This window comes from Arvicola amphibius, chromosome 4, assembly GCF_903992535.2.
Source record: "Arvicola amphibius chromosome 4, mArvAmp1.2, whole genome shotgun sequence".
In the NCBI taxonomy this organism is placed as follows: domain Eukaryota; kingdom Metazoa; phylum Chordata; class Mammalia; order Rodentia; family Cricetidae; genus Arvicola; species Arvicola amphibius.
The window spans coordinates 147,906,011-147,920,148 of record NC_052050.1 but is presented as its reverse complement, the minus strand read 5'-3'; the positions used below and the strand labels follow the sequence as shown (position 1 = coordinate 147,920,148).

The window sequence follows — 14,138 nt, the reverse complement described above, 5'->3', positions numbered from 1 at the left end:
GGACCTGTTCTTAGCTTTGCAGTATATCTTATTATCAGAAGTTCTTCTTTGCCGCGCACCGTGGCCCCCATCTGCGCTCTATGCGCTAGACCCCAGTTCGCGAGCTTCAGTCAAGGGGCTGGAGGTTGAGAATACACACACAGAGACAGACCGACACGCAGACCTTTAAACACTGATACCAAAGCCCCTCTTTATTAGCACCATGTAGGCTTAAATACACTTCAGTCAATGGCCAACAGGTGAAAATCCCATCCTCTGATCCTCTAAGCTAGGCACAGCTTCTAGTAACTTCAATTAGAAGATTCTAGGAGAGAAGAGCCACTGAAGGCCAGGACTCATTAGTCCCAACACTTCTTTTTGCCCAGTATTGTCTAGGATTTTACCTGAGTCTTCAGTCAAAGGGTGATGGAGTAGCTGACTACTAGGCTGTGTGGTCTCTGGTGTTTGTTTGCTCACTGCTGCATGCTGAGTGCTTAAGACAGGTGCTCAGTTACCTCTGCTGAAAGAGTGAATGCTGAGGAGGCACACTGAACATCAACAGGAACTTCCTTCCCTGTCGGGAACCTTCCTGAATCAAGTCTTTAACTATCTTAGTCAGTAATCATTTCTTCTTTGCTGTTTTGACACTTGCTATGCAGAGGTCTGGCCTGCCTCAACCTGTTCTCTTCTGGGGTTGCAGGTGCACAACCCAGCAACCAACTGTGCATCTCTCATAATTGGCAACAACAACAGAGCAGGCTAAGGAATATGATCTCTCTAAACTGCCAGTCATTTACTTTTAAAATAGGTTTATTTTACTTCACCTCCAGAGATACAGCTGCTGAGGCTCCCATGGTATGAGGTAGGAAGAATCTAGACCGTGGCATCCTAGCCTAAGTGTGGTGAAGCATTGTGCCACCTCACACCTGCATTGTGTTTGTGTGAGTGGGCTCAATATTTTCACAGCCGAATTTGAATAAAATCCAGTTGTTCAATGTTGCTTTGTACTCTTTTACTTTATCTTTTGCCTTATTTAGAAAAACTTTTTATTTTATTCTCTTAAAATCTTGGCTTGAAACCTAGTAGATAGAACTTGGATTTTCTGACAAGAGATTGAGCTTGGTGGTGATGGGCCCCGAATTCAGTCCCTAGAACCAAAACAAACAAACAAAATTCTTGTGGTGTGTGTTATGTATTTATGTGTACATGTGTGTCTGTGTATGTATATGTATGTTTGCATGTACGTGCATGTGAGTGCATACGACGGGAAGAATTATGAGTATGTGTAACACAGTATAGATATGAAGCACAAGCTGACCTCATATTTGTGACCCACTTGCTTAGCTTCCCAAGTGTTGAAATTCACACCATACTTGACACATTTTTCTTATTTTAATAGGCTTATATGATAATGTGCTTTTAATATAGTAATCATTAAAGTCTTTGCTTTGTTATACATAATGATCCAGTGTTTTATTCTTGTTATATGTTGATATATATCTAGGAAACTCACCTTTTTTTGGCGTGAACTGGCACTTAGTGCTTTGTCTTAGTGCTTTGTCTGTGATCACCGTGTGTCTATAATCTTGACAGTTTTTTTCTCATGTAACTATTGCTTTTGTTGACTCCCCAGTTGTACCTTTGACACTCCCTCAATGTTCATAGCCTTTAAAAACTAATAGTAATTGAGAATGTACTTAATGCCACCGAACTCTACTTTAAAATGATTAACGTTTTATCTTACATATATTTTGCCACGATTTAGGAAAAAGTAATGCCAATGCTGAATTTATTCCCTCTAACTGTTCCTGGCACTTTGACTTTTCCTTATTTGCTTAGCTCTACATGCCAGTCTTTGTTTAAGACTAAATGCCTTGCAATTGTTCCCGTATAAACCCATTGAATGACAGTTGTTTATAGGGGATGGCTCAGTTGTGGTATGCAGGAATTGGCTTATCATCCCACTTCAAGTAACAATTTGTGGAAATTAAAACAAACAAATAAATCAAAGAGGTTACAGAAAAGCAAACCAAAGAAGCTGATTTGTAACTTAGAGTTGCTGCTTGTTTCGGGCATCTTCATAGAGTTTGACCTCAAACTACTTTTATCTAGTAGGTGGCAGAATCATGTTGCCTAGAATGGTTTCATTGTTTGATAGTTTATTGTGTACCTTTACATATCATTAATTAGCTTTATTCCTTAGATTCTTCTGTTTACATGTTGGTCTCAGAGGAATACTGGTCTTGTAACCTGTCTTTACTTTCTTATCTTTTCTATACAGACACTCCTGTCCTAAAGCCAGTATCTCTCTTGCGAAAATGTGATGTAAGCAGTGCTTCACTTGAGCCAGATACCTCTACACCTATGAGAAAGAAAAAGGGATGGCCCAAAGGCAAGAGCCGAAAACCTATCCACTGGAAGAAAAGACCTGGACGAAAACCAGGATTTAAACTGAATCAGGAAATCATAGCTGTTTCTACACAAGAATGCATAATTGAGCCCATAGTTCCCATCAAACCTGGACGTAAACCCAGAACTCAAGAAAATGAAGAAATCGCTGAGGTAAAGGAGGACTTGCCCTTGTTGGAAGAAAGGAAGGAGGAGCTGCATGCAGAAGCAGATGAGGAGGCTGAGGAGGAAGAGGACACGACTAGCAGTGACATTAGAGCCATGTCCCCATTGGACAGCAGCAACAGTCCTGAGGCAGAACCCAAAGAACCCGAGGCAGATGAGGAAGATGAGAAGCCCTTGGAAGAGCAGAGGCAGTCCGAGGAAGAGCCTCAAGAGCTGGAAGAACAGGAGCCAGAGGAAGACGATGAAGTGACTGCAGAGGCCAACCAGAATGAGGACCACGATGCTGACGACGAGGATGATGGCCATCCAGATTCCCTGAAGACAAGAGAGCCAGAGGAGCAGCCAGCTGGAGGAGATGACAAGGAGGAGCCTGGCATCCAGGAGTCTTTTTTAGATGCAAACATGCAGGACAGTAGGGAGAACATAAAGGATAAGGATGAAACTGAGCCGGATTCTGAAGAGGAACAGCCTTCCCATGAGGCATCTGTGGTGTCGGAGACCATGCCGGGGTCTGAGGAGGACCACGAGGAAGACTCAAACACTAAAGAAGAACTAATTGAGCTAAAAGAGGAGGAAGAGATTCCACACAGTGAACTGGACTTGGAAACTGTACAGGCGGTGCAGTCTTTGACTCAAGAAGAAAGCAGTGAGCATGAAGGAGCCTACCAGGACTGTGAGGAAACTCTTGCAGCCTGCCAGACTCTGCAGAGTTACACCCACACTGATGAGGACCCTCAGATGTCAATGGTTGAAGACTGTCATGCTTCCGAGCATAATAGCCCAATATCTTCCATCCCATCTCATCCTAGTCAATCAGTTCGATCAGTCAGCAGCCCCAGCGTGCCTGCCCTGGAGAGTGGCTATACGCAGATCAGCCCAGAGCAAGGATCGCTGTCCGCACCCTCTATGCAGAACATGGAGACCAGCCCCATGATGGATGTGCCTTCCGTATCAGACCACTCTCAGCAGGTGGTGGACAGTGGCTTCAGTGACCTGGGCAGCATCGAGAGTACCACAGAGAACTATGAGAACCCAAGCAGCTATGATTCCACCATGGGCAGCAGCATCTGTGGGAATAACTCCTCTCAGAGTAGCTGCTCCTATGGTGGTTTGTCATCTTCAAGCAGCCTCACCCAGAACAGTTGTGTTGTTACTCAGCAAATGGCAAACATGGGCAACAGCTGCAGCATGCTGCAACAAAGCAGTGTCCAGCCTGCTGCCAACTGTAATATCAAGTCACCTCAGACTTGTGTGGTGGAAAGGCCTCCCAGTAACCAGCAGCCACCGCCGCCGCCGCCACCACCACCACCACCGCAGCAGCAGCAGCAACAGCAACAACAGCAGCAACCGGCACCACAGCCTCCCCCACCACAGCCGCAACAGCAACAGCAGCCCCCACCCCCACAGCCCCAGCCCCCGCCCCCACCCCAGCAGCAGCCTCCTCTGTCGCAGTGCAGTATGAACACCAGCTTCACTGCAGCTCCAATGATTATGGAGATACCAGAGTCTGGAAGCACTGGGAACATCAGCATCTATGAGAGGATTCCAGGGGATTTTGGTGCTGGCAGCTACTCTCAGCCATCAGCCACCTTCAGTCTAGCCAAGCTGCAGCAGCTGACTAACACCATTATGGACCCTCATGCCATGCCTTACAGCCATTCTCCTGCTGTGACTTCCTATGCAACCAGTGTTTCTCTGTCCAATACTGGACTGGCTCAGCTAGCTCCATCTCACCCCTTAGCTGGGACCCCTCAAGCACAAGCCACCATGACTCCACCCCCAAACTTGGCATCTACTACTATGAACCTCACATCACCTCTGCTACAGTGCAACATGTCTGCCACCAACATTGGCATTCCTCACACTCAGAGGTTGCAAGGGCAGATGCCAGTCAAGGGGCACATTTCTATCCGCTCCAAGTCTGCACCTTTACCCTCTGCAACTGCACACCAACAACAACTATATGGCCGCAGCCCGTCAGCAGTTGCCATGCAGGCTGGCCCTCGAGCATTGGCTGTTCAGCGTGGCATGAACATGGGGGTTAATTTAATGCCCACTCCAGCCTATAATGTCAATTCCATGAATATGAACACCTTGAATGCCATGAACAGCTATCGAATGACACAACCCATGATGAATAGCAGTTACCATAGTAACCCTGCCTACATGAACCAGACAGCACAGTATCCTATGCAGATGCAGATGGGAATGATGGGGAGCCAGGCCTATACCCAGCAGCCTATGCAGCCAAACCCTCATGGAAACATGATGTACACTGGCCCCTCCCATCACAGCTATATGAATGCTGCTGGTGTGCCCAAGCAGTCACTTAATGGACCTTACATGAGAAGATGAGCGAGATGAACTTGCAGTTAAAAGCTTAAATATATATAAATAAAGGAACTTTTTATACTGACAAACCAGAGAAAAAAATGGACCTTTTTTCCAGTTAAAATATTACTGTAGAATTAGAGGAATTTTTCTTTGGTTTATTATTATTATTACTGTTTTGTTTTTAGAAAACCTGATCTCTTTTTGGGGGTTCAATGTTCTGGGTTTTTGTTTTCTTCACAGTCTTGAACATTTTACAGTAGAACTCATCTAAAAATGGATTTGGGTGGGGAAACATGCACAAAAATCTTTTCATAATTAAAAGGAGCCTTACTTTCTTTATACACCACATGAACAGAATTTATGTAAACGTGAACTTATTTTATTTTAAAATGTATGTTTCCCCTCACTGTCTGCAGCTCCCAATGTTGTCCTTTTTAAATGTTATATATACATCTCAAGGGTCAGCCAGACCCTTTCCTCCAAACCCAACCTTTCATTGCCCACTTCATTCCAGCAGGAGGCACTTAGGGGAGTAGGGATGGGGATATGGAGAGCGTCCCAAGCTCCTGAGACATAATGCTATTATTATTAATAATAATAAAGTGAGGCAGGAAATGCTTCTCCTGTAAAATTCCCTCCCCTCCCTATACAAACACACACCTCTGGAAACCTTTCCCCAAGAGTGTTTCTAGGTAGACTTCATTGAAATACCTGTTTTTCTTGAATCAAGTGTAATATAATTTTTTTAAAAAATATTCCCACTCAGCACTCAGAGACACAAAAATACTGTAAGTCTCACCTAACAGCAGAATCTCAGAGAAAAGCTGTTTGCAGTCCTGCTCCAGCCTTTGGAGGATACAGATGGTCAGTTACCAGTCAGAAAGAGGGATGCACCTCTTGGTTTGTACCACCTGGTGAATCAGCCATAACATGCACACTCCATTCACCTCTTGTGTAGTATGTACTTGGAAATGTGGACTAAGGTCTTGTGCTTGCACCTTTGACTCTGGTAACCCTCAGAGCAAGCCCTGTGATTTGCCTGGCACATTTTATCCATACAGTTTTCATGAATGACTGTAGTATCGGTGATTTAGAAAACACCTGGTGCAGAATGAGTCCGAAGGGAGACGATGGTGACTTCTATAGCTGCGTAAATGATGCATTACCTCTCCTCCTGTTGGCTCTGAGGTCCTGAGCTCATCCCATGGACCAGTGTGCACTAGCCGCTCTCCTGCGAGTGATGAGCAAGGAGAGCCTCACCACCAGCATCGTAGGGCACATCTGGGCGGCCGGGCTCAGGACGCTCGCTCGTGTGTTGTTTAACTAGTTCGCCCACTCTCTTCTCACTTGCTCCAGGGATAGGTTAAAAAAATTATATATATATATATAATTATATATATACATTATATATTCCATCATTAGAAGATGGAAACTATTATACCACTTGGTATGTGCAGTCAAATATCCAAAGGGAGGACATAATGCTTAAAGAAATACCTGTAAGCATAAATTCTCTCCTTTATTTGTACATTTTATATAGATAAATTTTTAAAGTACTAATTAGGCATTACGTTTTCTTCAAATGCACAGGTTTGTTGGGCTTTTTTATATACCTTAATTGGCTTTCTCAATTAAGTGTGTTAGATAGAAAAGCAGAACTCCACCCTGTCCCGCTATCGACTCTGAGCATGTGCAAGGCTGCGTAGGACCCAGTTCTCTGTATATACTGTTCCAGTTCCCAGTCATCTCTGTAGAATGTGCACTGTGCTGCCCTCTCCCACATCTTCAGCTACGTCATTGCTTCCTGGATGGGATGGGGCAGGGATGGGGGGAGGGGAGGGAGGTCTGTTGGGGAGGAGGGTGGGTAAGGCAGAAGGAGAAGCTGTTGAACTGAGGGCCGTGAATTCAGTTTCTATTGGTTTGCAGTTGTGGTTTTTTTTTTTTTTCCTTTCTTTCTAAATTCAATCAGGCAGCTCCCTTTTCCACAAGCCTCTTTGTGACTGTAGAACTATTGTAGAAAATATGTTCTTTTCTATATTATAAAAGAAAATTATCCAACATGGTAATATTGGTACCTGTCATTTTTTCACTTCTGTTTTAAAAAAAATGTATTTTTAGCAAGATAACTTGGGTAATCTTCTAAAAAAAGAAATTTAAAAACTCACTTGTTAGTGACTTTGATGCCTTTTAAAATAAGAGCTTTTCATTTCATTCCATCTTTAAAATTTTTTATCTTTGTTGTAGAATATTAAAAACTATTTTAAGAAAGATAAAAATCCTCTTTAAAGAGATCTCTAGAGAGTGTGAATAGAGCTCCAGATGCCTCTAAAAGCCGCATGTACAAACTAAGTCTATCCTGTCTGTTTACACTTGCTTTCCTGTTTGTAACCTCTTTGTACTTTGTTCCTGGTGACTCGTGAGCGAGGGGAGGGACGCCTAGACGCCTTTGTATTTCTCACGTCATGCGCTCCTGGCCAGGTAGCCTCCCTTCCTCTCCTTGTATGTAATATCTTTCCCCCTTTCTAGCAAGGACTTTCAAAAGAACTCTGTACATTTTAACATAAAAAAATAAATTATGTTGAGCCATTTTGGATGTCTGTCTTACATGTGGAGTTTTTCTTCAAACGTTTCAGACTCTCCGAGATTCTTGTTCCACGCGGAGACCTGTGTGTGCTAACCTTTTCCACGCTCTTTTGCTTTGAGATTCTAGTGTCCATTTATGTAAGTGTTTAAGTACCAACAAAGCCACAGGGCAGGGTTGTTTTTAGGCAGGGTCCCACTATGTAGGCCTGGCTGGCCTAGAACTTGCTATAGACCAGGGTGGCCTCGAACAGTTCTGCCTGTTCTCCCTCAAGAGTGCTGGGAGCAAAGGGGTGTTGGGTTTTTATTTTCCCCTTTTTTTAAAGAAAATATAGTAACTTGCCTTTGAATTTTTTGAGAAATCCACTTGAAAACCTAGAGGAGTCATAATTTACCCACACATGAAAGGCACAATTGTAATAACAATTAGCTGTGCAATTTTGTGTAATTTAATTTAGTAATTATTACTTTCTACTTATGATTTATTGTTTATCATTAAAAAATCATCTTAGGAACAGCCAGATACTTAATTCAGTCTTTCAGTTTAAAGTGAGTTTATCTCGAGGACCAGATCCCTCCTTTCCAGTACACAGCTGCTGATTAGTCTTCATACAAGTATATATTTACATTAAACACACGCCCCTACTTCCTCACCGCCTCTTCCTTGTCCCTCCCATCTTGCCACTCCTTGTTGCCATAGACAGTGTCTACTTTTACGTAATGTATGCATGCATGATTTTAGGTGCATAAAACCTGGAGACCACAAAATATACTTGAAACCTAAAAAAAATATTTTCTCATTTTACATGCCAATCCCCGTTCCCTTTCCCTCCCCTCCTCCTGCTCTCCTCATCTTGCACTCATCCGGCTCACATCCATTCCTCAGGGTAAGCCTTCCTCTGGGGAGTCAACAAAGTCTGGCACATTACTCTGAGGCAGGACCAAACACCTCTGTCCCCTCCCCCCCCACCCCACCCCCCACACATCTAGGCTGAGCAAGGTATCCCTCCAATGAGAATGGGCCAATTCAAGCACTAGGGACTTTTAAAGGAAAGAATTCTATATTCTGTCCTGGGTTGAGATCTGGAAGGAGCCGCCTTTCTGCTGTGTTTTCAGAGTTACTGTATTTTCTTTTATCACTTAGAATTTCGTATATACAATAGTCCAGAAAATGGGACTTAGCTCTGGGAAATCGGCCTTACTCTCCCATGTTAGCGGGATGAGGTTAGTGGGTTTAAGTGGTCACCATGCTTCATATAGCCTGCACATCAAGTTAACAATTCAGGACATATACATGGATCGTAATGGACGCTAGCTCTAAGCCTCGTGCTGTTGAAATTAAGCAGGACGGTTCTGTCATCTCCAGACTTCCTGTCTTCTCTGGGTCGCAGTCTGTCACCACTCTGCACCGTTCTTGGTGGTGTCAAAACATGCTGCTCGTCTTTGCTGCTGCAGAGTACTGGCTTTCAGTTAACTCAGCATAAAGTAATTTCTGGTTTGTCTGCAAAGGGGGTAATGAAACCAGAAGGTGTAAACATTCTTGACATCTCTACCTTGCATTTAGATACATTTTAAATTAGGCCTGTTTATAGCCACGTCATAAATGCTCTCTGCATCGAGAGGTGCTCACGAAGGTAGGCGTGGGAAGAAAGTGATGATAAACTGGATTGATACTATTTATTGAGGGTTCTGGCCTGCAAACTGTCTGCCCACTGCCACATGTCCAGTCATTAGAGTGCCAAGAACCATTCCTTTAGAGTAAGTACCTCAGTAGGTTTCCACTTTGTAGCTTAGTGACAACTGTCTGCACCAAATCCCAAAGTTTTATGAGGCTGACAGTATAATTCATTAAATGAAAATTATTTTAGATATTCCCTAAGTACAGTTTGGTCAAGTTACTTCTTTTTTTCATATTCCTTCTAATCTTTTCATAATAGGCAAGATGTAGGTCATTGGTGATGGTTATTTGGAGTAGTATGTAGAAAACCAAAGTGACTGCCCTTGGCAGAACAAAACGTGAGACTCGAAGGGGGCAAAGCAGTGGGCTTCAGGGAACCCTGAAACAAGTCTGTCAACAAAACACTTTAGAGTAATGCTCTTCATGTTGGCAAATCCAATTAAAAGCAGACATTCCCCAGAGCAAACCTACCCCTTCTGTTAATACCTTTCTGTTGAGGGTCAGGCTTATGTAAGGTGGTGTGTTTATGTAACATAGCACAGACCAGTAGATGGTTGTTCATGGTTCCTTTTTCCAGAGTGGCAGCTACAAATTGGGGCTTAATGAAAATTCCTCACTGGGTTAATAAGGAGTCTAAATAGTAGTACGTATTACATAAAACTCCGGAAAGGTGTCAGCTTGATTTTATGCCTTAGAGAGAGGAGAAGCCCAGGGGGATGGCGGGCTTCCATCAGGGATACTTTCGGTTATAGAAAGCCATAGTGGATTGTTTCCCTGTGGCCAGCATGAATGCACATTCTGAGTAAATATATGTTCTTGTCATTTCAATGAAAAACACTATGCTGAATAGACATTCGCAATGGTACATGTATACCATATTCTCTGGGACAGTGTTCACTGCAGCCAGCCATCTTGAATTGCATGTATACATCTGCCTGTTCCTACAATGCACACAGCAGCCGGCTGCAGTGCTGGGGCACATAACTGGAATATCTATTAATATGCATTAAAAAATTGACAGCTGCTTAATGTTGGAAGACAAGCCATTCACTCACAACACCGTTGACATTTAGACTGGCCTTGAGCTTTTAAAACGGTCTGAGGCAGTGCCCTATGCGTAAACAAGTCCTAATTGTTCAGGTGATCTATTACTAGAGTAAAAGCCAGGCCTGGTGCCACGTGTACCCGTGTAGACCAGGGAGGAAGAGACATACTCCTGCCAGGTGGGCAAGAGGACCCTAGGTAACAAGAAACAATCCTGGCAATGTCTTTGCTGTATAGATCTCAGATCTGCCGGAAGTGACCAGACTTGCAGTCTCCCCTCAGTGTTTAAAAATGTGACCTGGATAGGGACCTGAAAGATAGAAAGATCACAGTGTATGTGGACTGCATACGCCTAAGGCATATAAGTTGGTAAATCTTTGAGGATTAGCCAGATCTGGACAAGTGCTATATTAAAGAGCTTTCCATGGTTGATCTCCTTTAAGTGTGTAGAAGAGGAATTTCTCACTGAGAAGACATACTAATTTTAATCAGTATGAATAAGGGGGACTTTGTTCCTATATGTCTTCCTTTTTTGGATTTGTTTATGATTTTGTTTTGATGGAGGCAGGCTCTCACTGTATGGCTCTGGCTGTCTTGGAAATCACTATGTGTAACAGCTGATGTAGACCAGGCTGGCCTAGAACTCAGAGATTATCTTACCTCTGTGCTGAGTGCTGGGAATTAAAGGCGTGTGCCACCTTGCCCAGCTCCTTTTTATTTTATTTTTTTTAAAGCTTTGTGTGTGTGTGTGTCTTTTCCCTGCCTGTGTGTTTGGGCGGGCGTCATGTGCACGCAAGTACCTGTGAAGGTCAGAAGAGGGGGGTTGGCTCTCCTGGGACTGGAATTACAGACACTTGTGAGTCACCATGTGAGGGTGTTAGGAATCAAACCTGAGTCCTCTGGAAGAGCAGACAGTGCTCTTAACCCCTGAACCATCTCTCCAGAGCCCCCCCCCCCATAATCTTTCTTAATTAAACCTTTTCTGTTGCAAATAAGGTTATGTAGAGAAGAGTCCAAACCACAAACAGCCATGTAGGCTTGGATAACAAATTAGATTCTAAAATAAGAGCAGCCTGGTAGCTCTCCACCCTGACCTGGAAAGTCCTGCTTTCATCCCAGCTCTCCCAGCCAAAGATGCTCAGCACACACACGGTCGCGTGTCTCTTAAATACTATTTTATGAGCCCGTGTGCGTTCTCAGTTATCATAGCGCTGTTTCATTTTACTGCTTTGAACTGAATAGAAATAATACTATATGCATTTGTACTTGGTAATCCCTCAGCTCTTAGGAGATTTAAGGGGCTTGACGCTTCTGTTGTTCATTGCTCTCACTGTACAATAGTTCATCACATGACCACACAAAAATGTACACATTCTAAAGTTAACAAATATTTAGGTTCTTTCCAGTTAGGCTGTTAGAAATGACACTGCTCTGTTTAACCCCACATGGGTCCCCTGGTGCACCTTTGTAGACATTAGAGGTCCATTTTTTAAAGCTTCGGATTCCAAGTAAGCACCTGACTTCCTCAGCCTCATTCCTTCAGCAGCGAGTTTTTAATGCTAAGTGGGGTTGAACGCTCTCAGGGCTTGGTTTGCTTCCTGTAGGCCCAGCCCATCTGGGAGACACCCCTCGCCTGGATTCTTAGTCATCCAGGCCGCCCGGGCCCAGGAGTGCAGGAGACCTGTTTAGCCCACAGGACCACCAAGCAGAGAGGAGCTCTGGAAGGAAAGGCACGATGGCTGAGGAGCTGCCCTTGGGCTGACCTAAGAGTTTCCAGTTTTAACTGACAGCCTGTATTCCTGGGCAGGCTTTCCCTGCTCAAAGATTATTTTATATTTCTCTCTAATTTCTAACGGCCTCATTGTTTGGCTTACATGGTTAAATTTTTAACACATGTAAATTTTGCTAATGGTCTATGATTAGGGAGCCAGCTTACTTTCCCCCTGTGTACATATGTGGTTCCCACAACAGTCACATCATCCACGGTACGTGTCTAGATGCACCTTCGTCTATTTCTGGACAGTGTAGTCTGCAGCTGGTCTGATGTGTGTGTTGTCTTAACTCCGAATCTTAAATAAACCTCCGTATTACATCAAACAGGCTCTCCCACTTTCTTCTCCGGAGTGATGGGTTCCTCTAGGCTTTCCAGACATCCGCACCTTTTTATAATTAGCTTTCAGACTGTTAAACAATCCTATTGACGTCTTATTGTGATTACACTGATCCTAAGAATCAATTTGTTAACATTGTAACAGTATTGATTCTCCCATTTACTGAACATGTTTGCATTTAAGACGTCTTTAATTTCTATCACCATTTTCGTTTGGTTTCTATGTGGAATCAGTGTGTCTTATCTTTTGTGACAGAAGTAGGTTAGACCTTACTCGGCCACTGACGAGAGAAGTGATGGGGACAGGAATGGAATGGCGGTGCTTTAGGACCCATCCGGCTCCCAGCTTCCCAGGAGCTCCCATCGTGGAAGAATATGAATTCCATCAGTTTTCTTCTGAGTTTTTTTTTTCCTCGTAGGATCTGCTAGTATAGCCAAAATACTGCCTTTCTAATTTAAAATTCTTGTTACATTTTAATTTTTTGGTGTGTATGTGTGTGTGCGTGCATGTGTGCATGTGTGTGTATGTGTGCATGGGTGTGTGCATGTGTGCGTGTGTGCGTGTGTGTGCGTGTGCGCGTGTGTGCGTGCGTGTGTGTGCGTGCGTGTGCGTGCGTGTGTGTGCGTGCGTGTGCGTGCGTGTGTGTGCGTGCGTGTGTGTGCGTGCGTGTGTGTGCGTTTGCGTGTGTGCGTGTGTGCGCGTGCGTGCATGTGTGTGCGCGTGTGTGTGCGTGCATGCGTGTGTGTGTGTGCATGTGTGTGTGTGTGCGTGTGTGTGTGTGTGTGTGCACTTTTTACCTCTAAGCCATCTTGCCAGCCTCCACTTTTCTAATTGCAAGCCAATGAATGTGAAAGTGATATGTGGGTGAGGTAAAATCATGACACACACCTGCTGTGAGAGTTAATCTTGGTTGTTGACACACTTGGGAAGAAAGAACCGCAACTGAAAAATTAACTCCATCAAATTGTCCCATGGCGGATTTTCTTGACTGCTAATTGATGTAGGAGAACCTAACCCACCATGGCCAGTGTCACGCCTGGGCTCCTGGGCCTGTAGCAGACAAATGTAAGCCTGGGACAAGCCAATAAGCAGAGATCTTCCATGGCCTCCCCTTCAGTCCCTGCTTCAGCTTCCCTTGACAATGGACTGGAGCCTCTAAACCAAGTAAACCCTTCCCTGCCTAAGTTGGTTTTGGTCAGTGTTTATCACAGCCACAGAAACAGAACTAGGACACATGTACCCATGTGTAATTAATTACAAAATGGTTATCTCTTATACTAGTAGAAGAATGAAGCTGAAGTATTTCTGTTTCCTTACGTCATAGTGACGAGTAGTAGTTATTGAGCAGTTAAAAATACATACTCTAAGTTTCTAGAGTGAACAGGTGAATAGTGGGTGCAGATGGGGCACCTAATTTTCAAGTAATGGAGGAGTGGTATACTGAAATACATTATCAAGTCCAGAATAAGAAACCAAGCCAAGTAGCTGAAAATCTGTAATAAACAGGTGTAAACACATTAATAATTATTTGTAAATGGATTAGACATTGGGAAAGAACACCCCCCCCAAAAAAAACCCAAACAAAAACGGACAACAAAATACTAGAAGTTGTTTGAAAATAAGACAATAGAAACTTAAGAAAACTCCAGAATGTTAAGAGTAACAAAACCCTGTCAGAGGATTACAGTGAAGGGGCCCTGACACAGCTGGTAATCCGAGACAAAAGAGAGCTTAAGGCAAGAAGCATTATTAAGATAAAGATGCTACTTCATAAAGGTAAAAGTTATTATTTGTGAGGAAGATTTAAAATTTTTAAGCTCATAAAATTCTATTAACAC

The 14,138-nt window shown here is 43.6% G+C and overlaps 1 protein-coding gene across 4 annotated transcripts in view; it reads left to right on the top strand.

Annotated features, from left to right (window-relative positions):
- Positions 1-6,704, top strand: part of Kat6a (lysine acetyltransferase 6A) — an 87,076-nt gene extending 80,372 nt beyond the window's left edge. For all 4 annotated transcript variants that reach the window (XM_038326896.1, XM_038326898.1, XM_038326897.1 and 1 more), the window contains one exon: positions 2,261-6,704. In XM_038326896.1, coding sequence (XP_038182824.1) covers positions 2,261-4,908 — 2,648 coding nt within the window. In that variant the 3' untranslated portion in view covers positions 4,909-6,704. The remainder of the gene's footprint in view (positions 1-2,260) is intronic.
- Positions 6,705-14,138: the final 7,434 nt, after the last annotated feature.